Source organism: Drosophila mauritiana, chromosome 2L (genome assembly GCF_004382145.1).
Source record: "Drosophila mauritiana strain mau12 chromosome 2L, ASM438214v1, whole genome shotgun sequence".
Classification (NCBI taxonomy): Eukaryota; Metazoa; Arthropoda; class Insecta; order Diptera; family Drosophilidae; genus Drosophila; species Drosophila mauritiana.
This window is the reverse complement of record NC_046667.1, coordinates 1,642,950-1,669,014: the sequence shown is the minus strand read 5'-3', so window position 1 is coordinate 1,669,014 and position 26,065 is coordinate 1,642,950. Positions and strand designations below refer to the sequence as shown.

Here is a 26,065-nt window from a genome sequence, read left to right as displayed (position 1 = left end):
TGTAAATATTATTGTTCTCACCAATTTCGTTTTAACTACTCACATCTGTAGACTCATCCATAAGCTCGCGGTCGTCGTCATTAGCCTCATTGGCACTGCCATTGTTGCGCTCCGATTTCACAATGCGCTCCAAGCTACTCGTGGCGTTTCCATTTCCCGCTGTGGTACTGGGACTATGGTTCTCGTAGCGACTGGGGAAAGGTACTCAAGTTAGTTTAAGCACATTGGGGGAAAGGACTTAGTGAACTCACCTGGACTGTGGCGATGCGCGCTCGGAGTGCATGGTGTCGGCCTCGGTAGGTGCCGTGGAGGAGGCGCTGGACGAGGGACGGTGGTACGGCGGCTTGTTGATGGGGCTGGGGCACTCGGAGGACTTGGATCCATCCCGCAGGACGGAACCGCGCTGCTCCTGCTCGGAATACGGACTGCGGACTATGGCCCTCTTGCGCGGAGGTTCGTAGTTAATAGGCCGGTAGATGGGCGGCACATGGGTGTAGCCCATTCCGGAAGAGGAACTGCTGCCACCCGGATGCATCAGGGAGTCGCACTCCTGCTTCAAGATGCCGGTGGATCCGCCCAGATGGTGAGCAGCGCCCGCGCCGCTTCCCAGGCTAATGGGTCCATTGTTGCCGCCACCACTGCCGACTCCGTTGCCACCGATTCCAACTGCGCCGCTGCTATTGCCTGCTCCTCCGCTGTGGGAGCCGCCAATCCCTGACGCCGATCCGCTGATAATGTTGGCGCCAGCACTGCCGCATCTGTCAACGACATTCGCGCTGGCCGCTAGGGTGCTCAGGCTACTGGCCGCCGCATTTGCAGCCGCCGCCATTCCTCCGCCAGCTGCCATACCGGCCAGGCTCAACCCGTTGCCGATGCCCATGCCGGGCATAGAGTTGGCTCCCGTCACGCCTCCTCCCAGACCGATTCCGACTCCGCCGGGAACGATGCTGCTACCGCCGCTCAGGCTGTTCCTTATGCTCCGCCTGCCCGTCGGCGAGTCTAGTGGCGACAGGTCGCCCATGTGTTGTTGTGCCTGCTGCGCCGCCAGACGTCCCGTTTCCGTGGACAGACCTTTGACCTGCACATAGGTGAAAGAACGAATTAAAAATGGTGCGGAAACCAGTTAGTTACAAAGTACCCAACCCAAACACGGCGAGCTTTTTCCGGATAACGCAGCCCCCACGGCAACTCATATAAATTCATTACCCACCTGCAAACTCTCGGCGGACTTGAGGAAACTGTTGAGCGCCTCCTGGGAGACGTGGACCTCGCCTTTGTACATGAACTCCAGCAGAGCGGCCATGTTGTCCGGCGTGGTCGCCTCCAGTATGATGACGCACTGGCCATTTGTGGGCGTGTTCTCAAACAGATCGGCGAACTTCTTTGAGCAGGCCGCCAATATAAGTTTGTGGGCTTTGAATACTACGCCTGAAATCGGAGAAAGGTCACATGCGTTAGAATACGAATACTCTGATAACGAGATAGTATTGTATTAATGGTATTTTTAGACTCATATTCTACTCCTATTCTAAGCAAGAAGTCTACTTCCCATTTCCCGATTAAAGCATCATACTTTGGGACACACCACGACCCACAAATGGTTGCCAACAGGTGGCGCCGAACCGCCAACCGAGACCTTGAACTCATAAAAAATCATGTCAAATATATACGGGCACTCGCACATAAACACGTACACGGAGGACAATAAAAGCCGCAGCAAGGAAATCATTTCCTCGCTCCTGACTACACAGACACAAAGGGAGCTTTTCATCTGCAACTCGCTCTCATTTCGGCGTTTTGCTATATGTGTGCTCTGTCTGAGTTATTATTCAACATCAATGTCGTCTTGGCTTGGTCTTGGTCTTGCTTTTGGTATTGGTCTTGGCCTGGCAGTCTTTTGTGTCCTGGCTTTTAGTACCTGACACACAAAAACCCACCCGGCGTATACGCAATCTGCGGAAAAGTGGGTGGCACTCCGAAACTTAGTGTATGTACTTCGATGTGCTCTTTGCTGTATATGGTATATATATTCGTTTGGCTACAATTTTTCACGGCTTTCTTGTCTCTCTTTTGGGTTTTCCTTTCCCTTCACAATTTTTTTGGTGGGTGTGGAGAGTGGCACAGAAGTTATGTCTTTTCTTTTATGGGGCACTTGTTGTGTTAGCTGCGAGCATTACTTAAGCCAAATTGAAACGACACTCGCACAGCGGTGTTTTGAGATAAATACGGAAAATATAGAGCGAAAGAGCGGACGAGTACGGCTAATATTTACCGCCGACATTGTTCATAAATACATTTCAAGTTTGACACTTTTTCCCGGTGGCACTTTGTGAAATTTCTGTAGCAGCTGAAGCATTAGCAATTGCATTAAGGCACTGCTGCCTCAACCCAAATTCTCCTTTTTTTCGGCGCCCTGCAGTCCATTTCGATGAAATTCAACGGAATTGTGTCAATTCTTGCCTCAGCGCTTGCCAGCTGATAAGCGGCGATAAGGAAACGCAGTTCGTGGGGCAAGACGGGCGAGGAAACGAGAACGACATCAAGGTCAAAATCAAACGCATTGCACGAGCCCCGAAAAAGCCACACAACAAGCACTCTCGGAAGTGATTCAGGCGTACGCGGCGTATGCGCGATTTGCCTCGTCACTGATTAGCTCTCGCCAAAGAGGAATTATATAATCGCTTGATTAAAACAGCACAGACTACGCAAATTGCATTTAACATATGCCACATTTGTTACTTTGTTTACCCGAATGCCGAACAAAAAAACTTTTATTCGTTCTTGCGATTATGTATCAGGCGTATTTTTTGCCTTATTTCGCTGGTTGGATTTTCTAACACTTGATACAACAGAAATTGGGTCACAATCACCACAAAAAAAGCCACACACACATTACTATAGAAATTCACTTCGATATGTCTGTATGGACTGGCCTTGATAAAGAAATGTCATTATGTGTGTGTGTGTTTAATATATATATTTTTTCGCTTGTTTACGTTCTGCGTTCGTTTTTTCATTTACTCCGCAATTTGTTTTGATTTGGGGCTACTTTTGGGGTATTTTCGCCATTATGCAGTTTGGCAATAACATCGGCTCAAGTACATATTGTTTTTACGGTCAACAATTAGTGATCCAATCTAATCAAATCAAACGAATCATGAAGCGTCCAGCACGTGGTGTTTACTGAGAAAGTATGTACGTTGATTAGTGGAAAATGTCGTCTGATTTCTCACTTCTTCTAATGATAAAAATCCTTTTGAACAGTCAACCCCCAAAGATCCAAGTCTCTTGTTTTAGAAATCCTACATGTTACCCTTCGTCTAAAAAAAAATAGCCCAAGGCGAGCAAATGTTCATTTGGGTAAAATGCTCATTTCTCAAGTGTTAAATATGCCCCGAAACCCAACGCAAAACTCAAATGAATGCATCCCTTTCAATCGCAGTGGGGAAAAATAGGAAATTGTATAAAAAACGCAATTTGTAATATCCACATGAATATTAAAAACAATAAAAAACATACGTTGTTTGCCTTTGTTTTCGCAGACGGGCAAATATTTAATGCTTCATTGCCAAATGGACAAAAGAGAGCCCGTGCGGAGCCAAATCAAACATAACAAATGCAGAATTTGGATGGACTCCATCTAAAAGCTGCTCTTCCCAAAGAAATATTAAAAACCACAATTAAAAACAGTCAAAGCCGAGGGTTAGAAGGCGAAAGGCAGTGTGTGCTGCTGGGGTGCAACGTTCAAAATTTTAATCAAAAGTAGTACCACTTCGATTGATATGAGTGACAACGGCAACCGAGGAACCGGAAGCCAAAAGGGTTTCAGGATTTGTCTAGGGCTTTTTCTTTTTTTGGATGGGGGAGGTGAAGGTGGAACTGGGAACTGTCTGCGTATGAACCCCCAGCCATTCCAGGACCCCCCTAATAATCCCAGTCAGCTCTGCTTTTCCCACTCATTCAATCAGTGAAAAACAAAAATCCATACTTACGCACACATGGCGTAGGGAAATGCTTAAAGTGCGCAGGAAATTCTTGCTGAATTTAAAGCAGGAAACAAGCTGCTAACTGGGTGGTTTAAGCCAAGGTTAAGCTCGAAGAAAAAAATACATAAGGCAAGGAAGAACCCATAAAGTGCCATACATACTCTACATAATAATCATAAAAATAAGCCAAGATGCTCCGACATATAAACACCCAAGGAACCGGCGACGAAAAATATTTAAGCCCAAATCAAAAGGGAAAGAAAATAAGGTTAACAAGGGTCCCAAAACAGACACACACACACACATTCGCCGAAAAGGAGCTCCCAAATAACTGACCTCAGTCAAAAGCCCGAATAAATATATACGAAACGTGCAAATAAAAGTATCTACATTGTACATGTAAAGCTGCTATATAGGTTTGCCCGCATTTATTCGCCATTTAATAAGCCGGCATAAAAACTGTAGTAAAAGGCCGTAAATGAACTAGCAGACAACGGGCGGGCTAGAAACATCTGAGGGTTGGATTGGATGGGATGGTATATGATGGGTGGCAGGGGATGTGGCTGACAGACAAGGACGAGACAGGCCATAAAAGCCACTTCCACTTCGCGTCTCCATCAAACAGAACCGGCGCAAGGCAAAAAGAAATCAATGTCTGATTCCCTGGCGCACCGGCTTATTAGCGAAAAATAAAAACATAAATATAAAGCGGGAAAATAAAAGGAAGCGAGTAAGCAAGAATAAGTTGATCATACTATCTAAATTATGAGGAGCAATGAATCTCATTTGATATTGATTGTAGCCTAGACTTATCTGTCATTTAAATAGTGAGCCTAACTATGTGGTACTATTAAATCTAGCAAGTTACATTTTCAAACACTCACCATCGCAGGATAATATGACATCGGCCAGTAGATCCGATTTGAACAGATTGGAGAATGTTATTGCCAAGTTAGACGAGAAACTGTTCCACTTGAGGCAGAACTGCTGCTGCGGATCCATGGTGCCAGCAGTGGTGCTATAGCCCTGTCCCGATCCGTGGCCGTATCCTTGTCCGTATCCTTGTCCGTATCTCTGTCCGTATCGGTGTCCTTAGCGCTCAGGATCCAAGCTGTTCGCAGGGCGCCAGAACGGCGACAACGACGACGCTGCTTTCGATGTTTTCCAATTATTTTCGGATATTGGTGATGGGGCTGCTGATGCTGCTGCTGTTTTTCAGCGGCTCTGCAAATTGATTTGTTTGTCTTCGGGTTGCCAAAATGGAATTTCGTGGAATTTTGTAGCTGCCAGCAGAGCATAAAAGCAATTCGGCCGCTGCAAATCCTTAGCCAAAGGGAATTTTGCAATTGTTTAGTTAATTTCTTGTGCGTCGCCGATTTCGGTGCGAATCGTTCCGGTTCTCTAATCACTTCCGCTGCTGCTTCAATCGTAGCTGATAAGTTTTGTGTCGGCGTTGGCATAGAAACTTAACCAGAGACTGTGAGAGCACCGAATCTCAAAACTGAATCCGACTCCGAACACGCCAAATGCTGCAACGAGAATGACGAAAATTATATTGGGCGATTAGTTTTGCTTTCGATGCGTTTGACAGGGGCCCGATTGCAAATCCAGTGCCTGCTTTCTGCCCCGAAAAATTCGAAGGGATGCAGGTTGCAAAAAGGGCAATAATGTCTATCTCTAAATCTATATTGTATATGTGCCCCCTCTCTCCACCAATCGAGTAGTTCCGAGAAATACGTTCCGAACAAACTCAAATTTCAAAAGTCATGCGAGGCATGCGGCTTTCTTGGCCAAAAGCTCAAACTGCATCGCATTTGTGTTGGTAACTCTATCTTTGGCCTGCAGCATTTCCGACCAATTTATTAGAAATTAATCGAGCATTTAGAAAGAAGCGAAAACAGCCCTGCAAAAAGCCAACAAAATAAAAAAAAAAAAAAAACACAAGATATACGATTCAATTCTGGGAATTCTGGGCTGGCCAAGTCAAAAATGCCGCCGCTTCCAAAGGTTTTGATGCAACGCGCGTGAACACACAACTTTCTGATTCCTGCCTCCTGCCTCCTCTGATTTTGGCCTCGTCTACGGTTTCTGCCCCCCACCATCGTCATCCTTTCTCGATTCCTGGAAACTGCAGGTGAGGCTGCCTTTCGTCGTTGCATGGGATGCGTTTGTTTTCTTCGAATTTGTTTAATCGTTAGAAAAATGCGGCCCGCAACTTTTGTGGAAGCTGCCAAGAGCAGCCGAGCTCCCCCCGTCTCTAATTCATTTTTTTTCTTCTCTTGACCATCAAAATCAACGGTTTCGTTTCAAGCAGAGAAAAAAGGGGGATAAAAAAAGATATCGGTAAAAAGCTATTAAGAAATTCCTGGGAAGTTTGCAGTTTTCGAGTCCGGCAACTGGAATTCACTCGCAGGCGTGCAGGGGAAAGTCCAAAAAGGATGCCCTTGGGGGATAAGAATGATTTAAAAATTGGGTGAAATTGATCGACATGATTTGCGGTTTATGGGGCAATGAAGTTAGAAGCTTTGGCTCAATTTAATTTGGAAGATAGTGTCTTAAAGTGCCATATAGGATTGGTAAAAGAAAGATGTCAGTTTCTTGAAAGCGTACTCATCTTCAATTCCTTTAAAAAGCTAAAAACCCCAGAGGGATCCAGCAAACCTCCCCCTTTCTTCAGCACATAAATAATCCAGAGAACTTTTACTGTCACTCGTGCGTTGAAGCATCTTTCTGCTTTAATTCCTGCAGAGCAACAACCCCAACTTGCCTTTTACAAAGCCTCCTGAAAAAACATCCTTGTTTCTGCACTTGGACAGCTTCTGGCTTCGGGAGCTTCGGGCTCGACTGTACTTTGGAAACTTCCTCGAGCACATATCCTAATGCTGCCATTGTTGTTGTTGTCAAAAGGGAATACGCAATGAAATTTACGCAGCTGCATTTGAAATGCTTTTTCAATTACACGAAATGCTGAACTCCAAAGGAGAACAGAGCAAAAAGCCCAGGCACAACAAATAGATCAAATAGTACACCGTATACCCGTCTTGCTCGCATCCAGATACTCGGACTCAGAGATACACAATACACACACAGTACACACTCGTATACAGAAAACGCACCTGAATGGCAGTCTCAAGGCGAAATCATAGCTCAGGTATCTGGTGGTAACCTATCTGCCTCCAAGACCAACAACAACAAAGGCCGCAGATATGTGCGAAATGTACAAGAAAAAAAACAAGGCGTAAATCCTTTTCACACACACAGATACATTAGGATATGCGTTCCAGGAACAACGCACACACAAATGAAATAAAAGCTGCTTTTTTGCTCCTTCGGAGCTGTCTTTGTGTTGGGCAGGAAGAGGCAGTATATAGGGTATCTGGATCGGGGACTTGTGGTCCGAAGGGAGGTTGAGGGTTGATCCTCGGCTTTAGTCCAAAATAGCAACGCACTTTCGGCAGAAAACAAAAACGAGGAAATTGCGCAACTAATGCAGCCTCAATCTTCTCGATAGTTCAGAATCCAAACAAAGCAGCTTTGAATTGCCATCATCGAAGCTCGAATATTTAATTGTTATATTTGGTTGATTTGATGGCATTTCAACTAATTGACCTTGTGCACTATTTAGACAAAACGTCAATTCGATTCCGTGATTCACATTTTTTGTGCGCTGAGTGCAGCATATCTCAAGTGGCCAGCTGCCAACACACAGATACATTTGTATCTTTATGTACGTGAATATACAACTACGCGTCTATTTTCGACCAACTTGTCCGCTTTGAATGGCAATTAATTCCGGCAAATGACGCATATTATGAAACCTCTTTGTCTTCTTTCTAGCAAGCACATAATGCAATCGGAAATGCCACAGAAAATCTCTTGAAAACGATATAAACCTGTTAGACTCTACTCAGCTTGATGTGGCTCCTTCGTCGTGGAATCCTGAAGATGCCCACTTGGTTCAGTAGCAGAAACAAGAGGCATGCCAGAACCAAAATCCACAAAAGGGTTAGCAAACGACTTAGACAATCCACCACGTACTGCATATCGTGCGTCTTCAGGTCTCTTTCATCGTCAAAAAAGAAAATCTGGTGCGACAAAATCATAACAATATCTAATACTTTTGAAGGATGTTTAAAAACCTACGCGTACACATAGATTCAAAGCTTATTTATCAATTTTATTCCCAACTTCTGACCCTGATTCGTCTCGATTGCATATAACCCATAGACTCCGAAGAGCCCCTGCTATTAAAATTCAGCCAAGAAAGCCGATTTGATAACATTACCGCATCGTATTGCAAAAGTTGCCGATGACAGCTCGGGTGCAGAGTTAAGAAATCCGCTTGTCAGCACTTTGCCACTCCCCTTATCATTTCGAGCTGATGGCGCTGACAGCTCTCGAACCAGAGATCTTGGCAGGGAACTCCCATCCTGCCCCACCCCCAACCTTTTCCCATCGGCCATAAGATTACACATGTCCGCATAATAGCGAAACGCCGGCAGATGTGCAGTCGAGAGATCCAAGAATAAATGTCGCATAATTCACAGCGCCAGTTTGGGGAAATTGTGAAATACTTCGCCACGGGGCGTCGGTACACATCAAAGCGAGAGCTGTGCATATTGCATAAAGAACGGCAAAGGGGGCGTGGCTGGTCGGTGGGTTATCTGAGCTGCGACATGAGCAGCACAGCGGGTGGAAGTCAGGTGCATCTGGCAAACAGCGGAATTGAGTAACGTCTTTGGCATTTCGCCTTTCTGCTTCGAATGGTTATTACAGCCATAATTGCAATGGGATTTCCGAAGGAAACTGGCAGCAACAAGTTTGATTGCCTTAAAGCTGAAATGCTTTTTGAGAAGAAATTCAACTTAAACTTTGACAGTAATCTTCATTCGACCACCATCATTTTCTGAATTATAATTAACCTACTTTCCAATGAGACTTCCAGTGTCGTGATGGTAATTAGCTATGCAGGAAAATGCAGCCAACTGAATTGCAACGCCATGAAAAACAAATGAGCTGCCATCAAAAGGGCCAAGCAAAGCAGTTAACACAAATACGGTTGACAGTCGGGCCAAAACGCTTCGCTGGGCAGACGAAGAAAAAATGTTGTGTTAATGCAGTGCAAGTACAAACAATGTGTATCTTGAAGATACGCTTGCCTTGTCGCAATTACAAAGTGTAATTTTTTGGTAGATTCCACAGCAACGAATATGAGGCGAAAGATTCATATGGGTTCCCAAATTAATTATTGTTAGAGAAGAAACATAATTAGGGGAGACACGATTGTGTTCTATTCTATAAACTTACAGACACGATAACTTCGACCCCACTGGGAAAACGCTTGGCTGATCATAGTTACCTGCAAGTTAAAAGAGAAAAGAATACAAAATTAGTTTATAAATTTATGTGCAGGGTTAAGATCTTAGCTTCTTTTTACTATATCAATAAACAGTCAATTAAGATCAGTCAATGTTTGTTATTTGTTCATGACTTGTTTTTGAATTTTAGAGTCTAACTTTAATAGAGGGCTAAGTTACGTTTGAAATCGAACCCTCGGATTTGGCGGGCATTCAATCATGGCGAACAAGTCTCGACGGACAAGCGTAAAGTGGCAAAAACTGTAGTCCTTTTAACCCCTTGGTGGCTGAGGCGGTGGCGACTGCTCCAACCCAATTAAAAATGTCAAAAAATGGGAATACCTGTAGGTAGTTAGCAGTTAGCGCACGCAGTAAATATTCATCACGCCATGCCAACAAAGGGTTAAGGGATTGGTAGGTAGAATGCAGGATGCAGGATATTTGGGTTTGGGTTTTGCTTTTCTCCGCCAACTCGAATCAAACATCCTGGCTCTGCTGCTCCATCTCCAGTCTTGCCAGCGCGTCACACAGTTTAACTTTTCATTTGGCATTTCGTTTTTTGCGGGAGCGGAGGTCCTGGGGGCCTGGCCACCCCCGGAGAAGCCCCCCTTTCGAGTGTGGCGCCACTGCTTATCAGCATGAGACGCACACATGTCAGGACACAAAAACAGGAGCCGCACACGGAGCACGGAGAGTTAGTGGAATGCATTGTGGACGTTGGAACAATTGCGTTTTGTATGTTTTCGTGCCTCGTCAGCAAAATTAAAAAATAGATACGCAAACGTTGGCCCACAAAAGTGGGTGGGGCTGGGGCGGTTTTGCTGGGTGCGCCGCCGAAGTTATGTGAAAGAAAAGTCCTCCTCCTCTGCGGACTCCACCCCAATTCCACTGTGCTCTCTGCCGAATTCAAATGTCACACAAGGATCGAAAGGTACGCATGGCCAGCTCCACTGTCCCAGCCTGCTTTTCCCTGGTTTATTGCAAAAATACACAACAAGCTGGGGGAAAAGCGTGTAGTGGAGTGGAGTGGGCGATGGGCGATGGGCAGGTCCAAACAACAGCTGCTTGGCCAGTTTTTCGTCCTCTTTTCGCTTTTTTGGCACAGGGAAAATCTAATAGAAGTAACACACAGGAGCCGAACGAGCTGAATGCCTGGCCAGAAATGTCACTGGTCCAGGCCGATAACTATGGTCCAGTCACTCCCCCTACCGCCCCTTTTGCAACCACTCTGGGCCAGGAGCAGACACCAACAGACCCAGAGGATGAATGGTCCAGGCCTCCACTTCTTCCTCCTTTTTGGGTGGTTTTTTGTCTCAGTCTGGCCGAAAAAAACCATCCCCCCGTTTGCAGCATTGCGTGTGTATTTTTATTGTATATATCATTGATGAATTCGCCGATAACAAATCTCAATCAAATGTCAAAAAGGTAACTGGCAGGAACGTCCGAGCGATGGACAGACCGAGAACCCACCCTCCTCCAAATTAGAGCCCCTCCCCCTTGCGATTCGATTTCCTACACGATGTAATGTTGCAATTTTCACGCAGGCCACGCGTCGTATGCGCAATTGTTTTAAGCAATTTTGCAGATAGATCGAAAGCTGCGAGGAGTGGGAAGCCTGGTGGCTTCATCCTGACAGCTGCAGGTGGGCAATAGAAGAATTGACCTCTGCCCCCCACTTAAGCCCACTCCATGTGACAGCCTTGCGTGTGACAGCTCAAATTGTCATCTTGAATTCGAAAACTGTCAAACTTTTACGGAAACATTTCGAGAGGGAAAAACTGAAGCGATGCTGATTGGAGTTGGGGATCTAGTAGGAATTGCATTCGCAGTAGATAAAGTAATAGAATACCTAGATTTTCATGATTCTGAACTATATTAATTTATTTAAAATTTACAAACTTACAGATTTTACTTTGAAAGTTGAATCGCTGATACTCTTCTGTATCACATATTCCCTTTTAAAATCGAACCTTTTTAAGCCTTTGTTTGATTGCCGCCCGTTCCCTTTCCTTCTGTTGTTCTATTCGCATCATCAGCAAATTAAATAAAGCTCAATGACAAACTTCATTAGCCAAAAGATCAACCGGCCAAATGGCGAACAACAAAAATAACAATTTGGCTACCCCTCGCAATAAATCCGTAAATACCACGAACCATATCCCCCCTTCATTTTTTCGGTTGGAACCCCTTTTGGACGGACTTTGTCCGGCGGTCAGAATGGCAAGCAAACGTTATGCCAGAAACTAAATTAAGATTGAAATGTAAAACTGAAAGCGTTTTACACAATTATTGAACGCTCGACGAGGATGCCATGATGTCGAATCGAAGAGTTTTTGGGGAGGATGGGTGGGTGGGCATTGGGAACAGGGAAAACCACTCTAGGAAAAAGTGCGAGCGGGGAAACTCCGCCCGTCGCGACATTTGACAGACAATTCACAGTGCGAGAATCATTCGAGTGCATAACTTACAATTCCGTAAATATAAATTTTCGATTCCCGGGTAAAAACAAAAAAATGAAACCAACAAAAAAGGACAAAACCGAGAGGATGGCAGAGCACGTGGACTAATGAAGGTTGTCCGTACTCAAACTGCCGATTTGGAATTATCACTCCAGCATGCATTTTCTAAATGAAAATGGGCAGTGTAAGGAAAAGCGGGCAAAAGGAGAACGACGCTCTCAATGTATGGAAATTTCTGTTCAATCACAAATCCAATGATGTTCGCTTCGACGCATTTTGACATTTGGACGGGGAATGGAGCTGGCTTCCACCGAGGGTCCTCTTCACTTCCTGGTTTGAGTCGCTTTGATGAATCTCACTGGCCCCAACGATTGTTGTTTGTTTGAAAGGCTTCGTTTTCGTTGTCCATCCCCCGGTTATACTATATATGTATAGAGTACCTCCTCCTTCCCCCATTCGGAGCTCGGAATCTATGCCTGCAGATTGGGCGGCCACATCGCCTGGCCTCCCTCGTCTTTTAGGCCGATCCTTTGTCCCTCGCAGTGCATTGATTAGAATGTTTGGACTTGAGTACGTGAATATTTTTGCTTGCCTGTCAATTAGTACGTTAAGCTGCTGTTGTTTTGCATTCGGTTGAGGGGATTGGATTGGAATTACAAGTACCAAGGACTGTAGGCTTTTGAAGGACTTTGTTTTGGTTTGAGTTATGTGGTTGTGAGTGGTGGTTGGTAGGCCTAAAAAGTGCAGATGAATCAGATTGAAAGTTTGCAAGAAGGCAAGATTTAAGATTCTTGAAAATCGTCTAACACATTTTTAAACAACATCCAACCAAGTCTTTCACCCACATTTATTTGGTAATTTCAAAATGATTTCAACACAATCGATAACCTTTTTCTTGGAAACTTTTTAGGTCTTACTTTCCTTATCCCGAATTCCCTTTATAAGCGAAACACCTGAGCTCGCCCAGCTTATCCGCCCCAAAGGACTACTCAAAAAGTCATTACTTTAATCGAATTCGCATTTCCCGAAATGAGCGTTGGCCGCAGGACTCAACTGCAACGCCTCCTGCGAGCCAAAAAGGATAACAACGAATTTCTCATAAACTTCTGATGGCGGAGGGTGCGAGGGTCAATGCAGAATGTCCGCCAAACATGCAATTAAGTCGTTAATACTTCATCGATTTAATACACGCGGACAGGAGCAGGATATCCAGGGGATACAGGATACCGCGGACGCAGCGAGGATTAAAGCATTAGCGAATCGAGGATGAGCTGTCCTTGCGAAGGAGAGGGAAAAACGGAAGCGGAAGTGGCGATAGACGCAGGACGATGGCAGACATTTGATTAGTTTGTTTGGCCTTCCCATTTCCCTCGCTCGCTCGCTTTTATTTTTTAAGAGATATGCAATTACGATATACAAGTTAAACAAACCAAGGGATATAGAGAAGCCTATGCGATGCGCAGCGATATGCGTTCAACATTTGAACATTTGATTAAAAACGCAAATAGATTTTGAAGCCCTTCCCCCATAATCCTCTATGTGCATAAAAAATTAACCAACAACGATGCTGAGCGCTAAAAAATAAGGAACAAAAAAAAAAAAAACAGGCAAACTGAAAGCGCGGTCATTTTTTAGGCAAATACGGAGGACCACCAGCAATTCATCAGAGGAACGACGCTTTTTTGTATCATCCGTGGGCTCAGCTCAACTCATCTCCCACCTGTAATAAAAATCATAACCGGGAGGCGTGGCACCAGACACCGACGCACATATTGAACTAACGACCAGGTGGGCGGCGGGTGGTTGGGCGGTAAAGGAGAACAAAAAAAGGTGGGGGGTGCGTGGAAAAGGGGAGGCCACCGCCCGCATGTCTGTGTAAAAAGGTAAAAACCAATCAAGAGCATCAATAAAAGGCACGTCAATCAGCGTGTGGCAAGGTAGGCTCCAGCCATTTTCCTCCTCCTCGGAAAAACTGCTGCTCAACAAGCACGAAAAAATCATATTTCCTGGTCCTGGTCCTGGCCAACATGCGTGAGTTTCCCCCTTCGCTATCTCCCATTTTCCCATTTTACGTTTTCCCCCTTTTTCCCAGCTCCTTGTGTGTGTTTTGGCCTTTTGTCTAGCATTGGCAACGCGGTTTTAGTTCAGTCAAGCTGTCATATCGACGCTTTTGCATGCCAGACGATGCCAACCGACCGGCCTCAGCCTCAGACTCGAAAACTCGGAATCAAACTCAAACTCGAGCCGCAAAATTCAGGACCCGGTTTCTGGCCAGACTCGCTCTGGCTATCGGCCACAAAATCCCTCCTTTTGGACCCCTTCCTGCGGTTATTTGATGGTTACATATCATGATTTTTCAATAAATTCAACGTCCATGCGGCACTTTGCTCATTGAATTTTGAACAGCGATCTCGGCGAAGTTGGGGGATAAATGCTGGATGCTCGGGTAATGGCGATGTGGACCCAGACCACGCAGATAGGCCTAAAGTTGAAAACAAACATTGGTAATGGATGTTGTTGAAGCTGTTCTCAAAGAGTTACCACAACATCGCTAATGAAAGGCCAGCCAATCTATGGGGCAAATTAATCAATAATCAAATTCAAACACTACCTTCCTTTAAACTTCTTTAAGCTCATTTAGACCCGAGCCCATTCCCCAATCAATTATGCCGTCCCATTGCCGTGAAACAAAGCATTTCCGTTAATCAATCTTTAGTAAAAACCCCTGCAAAGGGAGTAATAAATAATTTTCTGCTCCTTGTCGCATATCAAAGACTGGCAAATCCCAAGGAGGACTACCCCATGTTTTGCCACATGGCTTTATAGTCATAACCAAGTCTGGCCACCACACCTTCCCATTCCTTAACCGCGTTCTTTACTTACGCATTGCTGCATTAATGCGTATGGAAAACAATTTTTTATATTCCCAACATTTTTTTAATGAATCTCGTTCGGGGTTGCTGCTGCAGCCCACGATGTGTGAGTTGAGTTGGGTCTGCTGTTTTTGAAAAGAAGTTTCCGAAATTCGCGACTCGCGGAACCTTTCACTTTTGGGTAAGCCGCATTCTGCGTGTCTCACTTGACGCGGCCAAAAAGAGAAAAAAAACGGGAATGGACGTAAAAAAATTTATGAAATTTAACAATGAAAAAAGGGTGCAAATGCTGGGCTCTGTACAAGCCAAGTATCAGATGCATATAAGCTTGCCCATTGAAACTCCACGGACTCCAACTTTCCCCTTCTTACGGCGTCTGCTGCCAATTTTATTAATGAAAAGTCAAGTGATTTTCATTCGGCGAGTGGGCGTGGCAACACACGCACACAACCTGTTAAGGGTTGTCGGAACCAAAAAAAGATTATTTCAAATATTGAATACAAAAAAAGGCGCTGGCGAAAATACGTTTGTACAAATTGTTGTCGAATATGAATACTCGAATAATTATGTACATATTAATTGCAGGATAGTGAAGGTTGAGTTTCAAGCAGTCTTTTGAATATTAAATTCTCAATAGTCGATTAATATTCAAACGATTCTAAGCGTTCTCAGTCAATATTTTGGATACACTTTGAATGTATCTTATGAGCTAGAGTAGTCTTTGGCGGTATGTGCATTAATTACAACATAAATCGTTGAAAAACCCAAAAGTTTCTCCTCTGCTTCCCATATTCCCTTGAAGTATCTGAAAATACATTGGTTCACTTTAAGTCCCTTTTCACTCCTGCAGATGCTGCTGCAAATCACCTCGAGTAAAAGTGTCAAAACAATACGAAAAGCGCACAGGCGCAGTGTCCTGCCCCTCCCCACCACACCCCCCTCCACTCAAACACCTTTCTCACCCAGACACACGCACAAAATTTATGCCTATGTACAAGGACTCCAAGGAGATGAGCCGCACAGGATCCAGAGCCCAAAAGCACTCGCAGGACTCCAAAAAGGAGCGCACATAAAACGCAGACTGCAGCCAGGAAACGGGAAAACTGCGGAAAAATCAATTTTCTTGCGGGCCCAATTTCCAGCTAAGGGTGGGATGTGTACTATATATGTATTTTGTGCGTTTTTTGGGGGTTGCACACGCACACACACCAGCTCACGCACTCCTTGTCACGCACTTGTGCAGCGAATTGTCACCCAGTTTTGGCCAGAAAAAAATGAAAATCAAAGAAACGAAAGAGAAAGTCGTGAGCGTGAGATGGCCGAAAAAGTTCCATCCCGTCTTTGAAGTGCAAAAATGCAGCATAATTTTGGCCTAACGCAATTAGGCAATTATGAGGAGGTATGGGTGTGTTTGTGGTAGTATGTGTGTGGGTGTATATCCTGCAGAGTGTCCTGCGTCTGCTAATTACTCATGCCGCACGCATTTGCCGCGGGGCACTGAGGCGTATACACAATCATTTTCATTGGACGTGCAGTGAATGAGGAGAGCAGCACAAGGGTGCAAAGGAAAGCACAAAAAACGGGAAAGGATCAGTGGGGGGAAAGGTCCTTGGGGAGGTGGGTACACTTGCAAAAGTGTCGGAGGCATTTTAAAGCTCTTGAAAAGTTGCTAAAACAAACGAGAAATTTTAAATATTATTCTTAACGAAACAGATTTCCAATTCATTACTTAAGCTGCACAATTTCTCTCGTTCCAACTTGCCTACTTTTTTCCTCTTCTTTTTTTTTTGTAACAACGAGCCTACAACAAAATGTCATTAAAGTGACTTTTCCCCTCCCCAGAACTGCCACCAAAAAAAGTCACGCACTTGCCAAAAAAATAGCATTTCCAATGACGTAAGCAACAAAAGTTAAATTCTCCTTTCGCCTGTTATTAAAAAAGTCCTTCAGGACACCAGTATGCCCTTCGTGCTGTTGTTGCTGCTGTTGGGCAATTGAGCACAGGCGGCAACAAAATGTTGCAACAAAGTTTTCCCCAAAAAGGCGTGACTCGTTCTTCCTTCTGCTTTTCCTCGCCGTTTTCATTTTCTTGTACATAGGCATCGGGATAAATGTTTTTCTTTTCCTTTCCTTTTGCCCTTGCAGATTGATGAGGGAGCTGCAGCGTTGGTGAGGAAAATGGGGGGCGAAAAACGGATCCCCGAGGGTGACTATTGAAAATGTGTCAAATTGAGGCAGCAACATTTCGAGTCGATTCGACAGGATTGCTTTTGGCCATTCTCCGTAGGTCTACGCAAAAACACTACAACAATAAAAGCGAAACAAAGGGTCCTTCGTCCTTTTCGGACATGACAACAAATTATTTGCAGCTTGAAGAACTTTTGCAAGGCATAAAACTTTCAGGTGTGAGCTTTAGATACTTCAGCACAGTGGAATCTTTAATTCGATATACATACTTCACTAATCCTCTATCTATAAACCAAATAGCTTACGTGTGATTTGTTACTTAAATCTTTAAGTCCTGGTAATACTTTTATCCAGTTCTATTAATCCGACGCGTTATAGTTTGTTCTCACATTTTCGAACCAGAACGGCAGATATCACAGCAAAGCAACTTTGTTGGAAAACTCCTGGCCACAACACAAACCCGTTTTCCGCCCAACTCTTTCCATTATCCTTTCGAGTTTTTTTTTTTTTTTTTTTTTTGTATTTTTTGGGATTTCCTGAACAGGAACTGCAATTAGTTGTGAGGCGGCACACGCGCTGCGCCTGTCACATTGGCAATTTGGACAGCTTACCGCTCCTTGCAACCCCTAACAAAAAATATTCGTGGCGAATGCAACAAAGACGCAACGCTTAATTAACCCCGCTGAAAATTGTTGCAGTTGCACTCGAGGGTTGGGCGCCACGCATCCCAATCGACAGAGAAATCCTTTTATGCAGCAGCAGCTGGGCTGCAGTCAGGGGATTAGGACCAAGGGCCAAGCACCAAAAGGAGCTACCCCTAACACTCGAAAAGGGGGTTGTGCATGCACCAAAGGGTCGGGTTCATTATCAGCACGTGCCCGAAGGATGTTTTTCCGAGGCCGAGATTTCAGAAATTGCATTCTTGTTTTGGTTGCAAGCGGAAAGGCATCGAAAAAGCCGGTGGGAAGTTTCGCTTTTGGTGGTGGCTTCGAGTTCCCCCTTTTCCATATGCTCAGATGATGGATCTGGTTTTCATGGTGACTGAAAGCGGGCGGGGGTGGTCTACTAAACTTGGTTAACGCACTTTAGACTGCGCGATTGTTTGCCCATGACGTGGCATGTAATATGTGCAACTGAGCCATGACTAGCAGAATATTCTAAAGATACTATATCTCATAGGTTCTTACCACTCACTGTGTGGTGGGTATTTTATCCAGGAGGATGAAAGTATTTACCTGCAATGAAAACAAAGGGGAACATTCATAAGATTAGTTAATGGTTTATAAAGTGCACGTATGTATAATAATTAATGTGTGAATATTTGTTTAGCTAAATGTATAAATTAACCCATCTTTGCTCACGACTGCATTCCAATTGCTTCGTCCAATAAGAACCATGCAAATCCGAACAGCTGCGCCAACAACAACGTACAATCGATCACGAAGCCACTTCGTGAGTGCAAAAAACCAGCCAACGAATTGGAATTCAATGCACGAAGCCGAAAGCGCATGCGAAATAAAATTGCAACGACAGAAACGAAGCCGAACGAGCGAACGAATGGGAAGAATGCAGCGACCGTGCATCCATCTCGTTCCTCCGAAGCGAATGCATTCTGATTGGATGCGCACAAATGGCGAGACTGAGCTGTTCATTTTGCACACCACAACTAGAGATATGTAAGCTAATAAGAATTTGCTTTCCACTGGAGCACTTATATCTTGCTTTCTGCACCTGTTTGCAGCTGATTTTGTATCATTAGTCACCCAAAATTGGACTATCTTACTTTGTCTCTCTCTTTCTCTCTCTCTCTGCGCTCGTTTATTGCATAATCCACGCATACACTGTCAGAAATTAAAAACAGAACATCATTGGCAAGAACAACAACCACTTTTATTTACGCGCACGTGTGTGTGCGCTATCTGAGTTCGTATCTGTTGTGCTTTGTTTTTGCCTTATAGCTATTTTATATTTTTATACCACGCACACCGATACACATACTTTTTCTATATGTATGTCTGCCCTCGTCGCAATTTCCGTAAATTTAACCTACATTTGGTTCGGCTTCATTTTTGTTTTTGGCAAAGCAACAAGAATTAGCAAAACAGAATATGCCCGCGTAAAAGAAAGAAAACGCTAATACGTTAGAGAAAAAGATAGGGGGATCATTTCAGATACATCCCATTAAAAGTTAATTCTTGTGGGAGTTCTCTTCTTATTTAAAAACTGATAATGCCATGCGCAGCTGAATTGAATGCAAAAAATTATATGTATTTACGTACGTTTATACGAAAAGATACGATTCCAGTTATTAAGACTACGAAATACCCTATTTAATAGATTAATAGTTTTTATTAAAATTTATTTTATATCGAAACTTTGCCATCAATGATCTCCAAATGGAAGGCCTAATATTTTAGCCATGAAGAAACACTTGTGCCCTGTCTTTAATGCCGATTTCTACCTCTCTTTGGTCCCCTATTTCGTGCGCAGCGAAAACGCAAAGCAAAGCAAACAAGCACCAAAAATTCGCAAATATGAATTCGCATGCACACAGCATGATATCGCCTTCTCGCTCTGGCACACGTTTGTATGGACTGTGTGTGTTTGTATAGCTTGCTTGTTCTAAGCTAACCCATACAAAGGTAGATCGAAACAAGGTCAAATGCAGTTATTTGCTCAAAAACAAGACAAAAAGCGGATCAACTGTTTATTGCTTGCTTTTTTCGCTCTCTTTTTTCGTTTTTTTTTAGCCTTTTTTCGCACTGCATCTGTGAGCGTGAGTGTGTTTGGCTACTTTTTGATTTATCTTTTCCGTTTTAGTTGTGTTGTTGTTTTTGTTGGTCTGCAGCCTGCGACTGCGTCGACAACTTTGCTTGATTTTTTTTCGTTTCGCTTCTTTATTCCTTTGCCTTTTTCAAGGATATTCGGCGCCATTTCTTGTCTTTTGTATTCGTATTCTGCGCGTGTGAGAACAACAAACTTTTGGGTTAGTCAGTCAAAGGAATTCCAGGAATTAGTCGCGCATGCATAAAAGGTGAGAATAATTCTCTGGAGATCTCCGCGAACTCGGATCTTAGCAAATGGGAGAGTGTGTGTGCGAGTGTGTGGTGAAGTGTTTGGCAGTGAATACGAAATTGAGCGAATTGAATAAAATGTGAGTCAATTAAGCAATTAATGCACATGATGTATGCAAAACGATGGGAACCTATTGCGCTGCGATCTCCACGATTATGTGGGAATATTTAGCAGGGAAGTTGAAGATGGAACACTAATCTGACTGTTTTGCTGTAAATGTCCAATGTAGGGCGCCAATATTATTATGCAAGGATCACTATATGGAAAATTTCAAGGGTGGCAGATCATTTTATGTACACAGCCAGCGAGTAATGAGTATTATAAAAACTCAACACCTGCTTATTCTTCGAATGTAGAAATGCAAAACTGCTTCGCTACTTCCAACTCTAGTCGAATTCGCGCACTCACAGAACGACAATGCACACACGAAGTCAACTAAAATAAAATACAGCGGGTATTCAGTGTATTCAAGGCGGATCTATGTGTGGAACTGACGTCGAACACCCCCGACGCCACCCGACAAAAATTCCCTGTCAAACAAATTATTTACTTTGTACGCCAAACCCAGAAAGCCAGGCGAAGGAAAAATAAAGAACGCATTTCGGGGCTCCACCCCTCTCTGTCGCACACTGCCACCCATCTCGCTCCCTCTCACGCGGTCTGCATGTGGAGATCTCCACCGACTGGCACAAATATATGGAGAGAACAGCGCATTTGCTGTTATTCATCAGTGACCTTGGTTGCAATCTTTGAGTGTATTTGTTTGCTCGCCAAATTGAGTTTTTTTCGCGATTTTTTGGGTATTTTTGCTTGCGCATTTCAAGTTTCACGTATATAAAACCGAAAGCAACAACCATTTGTTGCTCTTTTTGGTATTTTAAGTTGTACCAAGAAGCAGATATTTAACAGTTGCGATAAACAAACTGCAACTGGACAACAAAAACGGGACGAATGAGTTTCGCACAAAACATTAGTCACACGCCACATGAGATGAGTGGAAACTTACTGCAAAATCAAGTGCAGCTTAGTCAAAATATTTGCCCAAACAATTCGCACTAAAAAAATTCAAGATAAAAACAAATTGTTCCCTTTGACATTGACGGACACGCGCAAAAACTAGCAAGAAAGAAACTAACAGCACTTTGCCAGTCTTTTTGCATTGAAAGAAAGCCGAGAAAACGGGGAAGCAAGCAGCGGAAAAAATATTTGAAACAGACACAACAACAATTCGCTGGCACTGCACACAAGTGTCCCAATTCCACGAATCTCTCATTCCACGCTGCTTCCACAAAAAAGGCGCATAAAAAACAGAGGCGGGTAAATAATAATGCTAATACATAATAATAAGAGGCGAGAGCTGCAAAAAAAAGACAAACAGTTAGACCGCAGATACGAGTGCGAGCGCGGATACAGATACAAAGGCAGATAGGGATACAATGGCAGAGATACAGATACATTTGCCAACTTAGTAGAGCACTTAGTCTGGCCCGTAAATTAGAGGATCTTACATTTTGAATTTAATACTATTTTTTCATAATTTAACATCTATTTGGGGACTTGCATTCTAAATTATTTATTTACCCCTTCAGAGAACAGTATTGGTATTGGTATATATATTTATTTGCTCTATTATGTCATTTTATTCGCCTCTTTATTTATCCGCAATTCATTTGACTTCATCTGATGACGTCGAATTTGTTGCTGGGTATTTGTTTATTTACGGAAGCGGTAAGAATTTGTTATTGTCTTGATTGCCTCTACGATATTTGACATTTAATAATGAATGCATTGGCTGATTTTAATTGATACTGGTTAGATAGATACTGAGTTTTAGCAAATACTATATATTTTCTATTATTCTGAGCAGGTATAAACTACATTCTGTGCAATAAATCTGGCGCGTGTTTAAAAACTCATATTTTATCCAATTAAACCTGGCCATGCTAGACTAATTAAAAGTCTCCAAATGACGAGCCGCCATTCAAAATGGAGCTCAACTTTGTGCTCTCTCATTGGCGGTGCAACCCACCAACTTTTTGCACATGCATTATCCACTTATTCTCGCCGATCTCCAATCCCCAGACTTATATATGGAAATATATTCGCATGTACTCGGGGTTATTTTTAGCCGCTATTCAGTTGCCGCCACGATTGTTGTCACGATTAACTTTTTTCCACCCATTTTTTGTCTCGGCGATTATCTCATTAAAACACATTTTGTGTGCATTCAATGTTCTTTTGCGCAGTTAACCCCTTCGCGAAATCCCCCTTGCGAAAATACGAGTTACTTCTATCATTTGTTATTGCAGTTTCAGCGCTTCAAAGTCGAACATATGTATATATTTAAGCTGACTTTGAGCCAGCTGACATTCACAAGCGGACACAGAAAAAATAATAAAATGCGAGTATCAAATTAATTGCACTATGCTAGCGACTTGATAATTATTAGTATTTAATTCCGTTTGCACTTTTCTGCTATGATATTTCTGAATAGTCTTTAAAAGTAACATGAAATCCAATAAATGTTAAACGAGACAATTTTACAACAGCAGAGGCCATAAAACGTTAAACATTGTCGACGACGGTCTTCGATGTCTTCATTTTCATTTTTCAAGTTCAAGTTCAAGATAAATTTGATTTCATTTCACTTTTTTCGGTTTTTTCTTTCTCCGTCCGCCTTTTCTTTTCTTTTATTTTACTTTTTACATGACTCACAGACACAGATACTCAGAGGTTTCTCACACTTAGTGTGTGTGTGCGTATCTGGGTTTTGCATAAAATTATTTTCATTCACATAAAAGCGAGTGGCATAAAGGAGAGGAAGAGTTTTCTTTAAATTTATGGATGTTGTCAAAAGATTAACGCTTTGAAGGTCAGAATTTGTGTGCAAAACAGTGGTTACTGGGATCAATATGAGGAAAATACACGAAAAGCCAAAAATATTTCATAGAAAGTGGTTGTTAAGTTATATTTGATAATTTTCGAGCCAGCATTAATCATATTTAAAAGTAATAGCAGAAATATCCGAGCAACTTTCATCAAAACCAAGCCCCCGCAATAAAGTCCGTATATTTTTATCGTGACCATTACACATCGCCCACCCAAATATTGAAATAAATTCGAAACAAAACAACCTTATTAATTTACCCACAAAATGTCAAATGATTATGAAAGCAATTGAAATCCCACAAATAATAAAACAAAGACAAACGGGTGAAAGAGGTTGGAAGAAATTGAATTTCTTTTGCACTTCCAGACGCCCACAAGTCGCAACAAAAAGAGGTTGACTACATTATGTACGTATGTACATATGAATGTATGTATGTATCTATACATCAAAATGTTCCAGACAGCGTTTGTCACGACAAAAGGCGGAGAAGAGTGAAATGAAAAATACAAAGAACGAACACGACGCATGCAATTTAGTGCAAAAAATGTGTTTTGTCCCATGACTTTTACTTTTATTTCAGCTTGTCTACACATTCTGTACATATTATTCTTTCTGTTCGGTTGCGTGCAACTTGGAGCTGCGACAATCCGCGACTCGAGACTCGAACTCGGACTGGGTCGGAATGGCAATAGGAATCGGATGGGCAATGGGTGAGTGGGTGGTGGGACGTCTGGGGGGTTAAACTCGCGGCCAAAACGAAAGCGAAAGTTATGACATTTTGGCAGCCAAGTCGAAAGTGTTTAGTGTAGTTGCTGTGTGGGTGGCACACTGCCCCCAAACGCACCTTTCTTTTCCCTTTTTCAGGTGGAGTGTCTTGAGATTCGTATCTGCAAATTGCAGGTGGCATAAGCAAAACTTAATTAGGAATCTTCGTTTACTAAAACCCCTTTAAATTTAATTTACCTACCCCCAAGATCTGCATTGCATTCAGCCAGCATGTTCTATGACTTTCTATTCTATTGGTGATTTATTGCTTTTCCTTAGCTTCCGACCTTTTTCCCATTTTCCCTTGGCCAGTGCAGCAAATCATACAAATTAACTAGAGAAAACTGCCGCAGGACAACATAGAAATCCTAATGAAAAATTGTTGGCAAAAAAAGGAGATAAGAAATTTCATTTGAGTTCAAGTTGTGCGAGCCCCAGAAAACAAAAAACTCGGCAAAAAGGAGCAAAATAAACCCCAACAGCCATTGACAAGGATGATGTCCCGGCAATAAATTGCTCAAATACAGAAAACGGGGGGGATGGTTAGGAAAATGCAGGCAAATTATAGCCACAACCGGGCTGAATGTGTCAAGCCAAGAAACTTTGGCCGTAGTAAAATGCTGAAAACAGAGAAATACTATGAAATACTACAGCGGAAAATGGTGCAGGGGGTTGTAGGTTGTAGTGCAGGCTGAAATGAATTTTCACTCATTTCCTTATCGTCTGTGATTTCCTTGCCAGACTTTTCGGCCAGACGCAGACAAGCCAAATGAATTCTCTCTATGCAGGCAAACACACCATACACCACACACCACCCACCACACCACACAACCCCCTGCGAAACCCGGTTGCCACCCCCTTTTCCACCCGCTGTCTGTCGCATTGTCTGCAGGCGGCGCACAAAAAATGCATTCTGTTGCCTGGAAAAAAGTTTTTCCCCGGACGAAATGGGAATGAAAGAGGAGCAGCCGAACGAAAAACGGAGGCAAAAAAGGAAAATCAATGAGCAACAACATTGCACGAGGGTTGTATCCCCTGCAACGTCATCATCATCCTCACCACCACCGCCAACATCATCATCATCATCGTGTTGATGACGATGGGGCAGCATCAGGAGCTTGGGCTGTCATCATTATGAAACATACAACAACCCTCGACTGCAGCACACTTGGCCCAAAAGGGGGGTGTGCAACCCCCAAGCAAAGTGCAGAGCACACAAAGCCCCCATCCACCAACTCTCTCTCTCTCTCGCTGCCTCTGACTCTCCAGCTCACTCTCTCTGCTGTCCTGCTCTCTCTGTCTCTCCCCTGCAGGAGCCCACAAAAAAGGAGCAGCACGAACTTTCACTTTTTTGCACGAGAACGGAGGAAATCCAAAGAAAGGTGAGGGGGGATGGGGCGCCGTCATGCGGCATTTCATTTATAGTCGGTTAGTGCAATGCGCCAAAAAGCAGACAACACATATGTACACATATACACCATAAAGCAGAGACAGAACGGGAGAAAGAGTAGGGAAATCGTGGGCAGAACGAGACGGAGACAGCCGGAGCGAAGGAGAGGGAAGGAACAACTGCAGTTGCAACCCTTTTTCGGCACGATGCAGCAATAATTCTCAAACAACAAATGGAAAAAAGGCGACCAAAACTCGTTTCTAGCCAAAATGCAAGTCTGCATGAGCGAAACTTTGGAAAAGCGAGAAGCCAACTGGGAGTGTGAGGTCGCTCGGTGGGGGGTGGGAAAACTGCCGCAGAGGGTTGGAACAAACTCCAGAGCTTGGGAAAACTTTTGCAGCTGACTTTGGCAATTTCCATTGCAGGCTACGTGCACGAGTGTAGATAAAAATATTTTAATTTATTTCACATTCGTCGATTGCAGCTGGGAGCGAGCGAGACGCGCCACAGAGTGAGTGAGGCGGATAGAGAGCGAAGCGGTAAGGGAGGCAGACTATCACCACCCCCTTTTTGCATACACACTGCACATTGGCTTTTTCAGCGAGCGGCTTTCCTTGGTTTTCCCCCGGCTTTCCCACACATCTCCACACATATGCTGTCGAGTCTGGGTTTTCCCATTTTCATTTCCTTTTTTTGCCTGCATTTGTCGCATGCAGCTTTTCACATACCCACCCTTCCGCCCACTCGTTTTTCATTTTATTTATCTTTGATAAAAGGTTTTAGTTTTCCGTCTGTGCGAGTTTGGGCATCCATCAATGGTGATTCAGTCTAAAGGGTTTTTTGTTTCAAGAGTTCTGGCAAACGTATTGAATATATAAGGGATATCAATGGGGTTTCAAAGGGTTTGATCGAGTGAATAGCAGTTTCGACCACTCCAATGCACCAAGTGCAGCTGCAGTGAAGAGAATATATATGGAAATTCATTAAAATCATAAAAGTTGCAACCATATTTTAATTTTAAGCGGTCAGCTACCCAGTTTAAGCTTTTACCACACCATCTCTCATCAAAATTAATATGCAATC

The 26,065-nt window shown here is 43.5% G+C and overlaps 1 protein-coding gene across 1 annotated transcript in view; it reads right to left on the bottom strand.

Moving 5' to 3' along the window:
* The window catches only part of LOC117138498 (zinc finger protein chinmo), a 45,560-nt gene that overhangs the window by 8,883 nt on the left and 10,612 nt on the right, over positions 1–26,065 (bottom strand). Inside the window, 4 exon segments of the mRNA XM_033300631.1 lie at positions 44–191; positions 252–1,078; positions 1,211–1,428; positions 4,871–5,515. Of these exon segments, the coding sequence (XP_033156522.1) occupies positions 44–191; positions 252–1,078; positions 1,211–1,428; positions 4,871–4,988 (1,311 nt within the window). The 5' untranslated portion in view covers positions 4,989–5,515.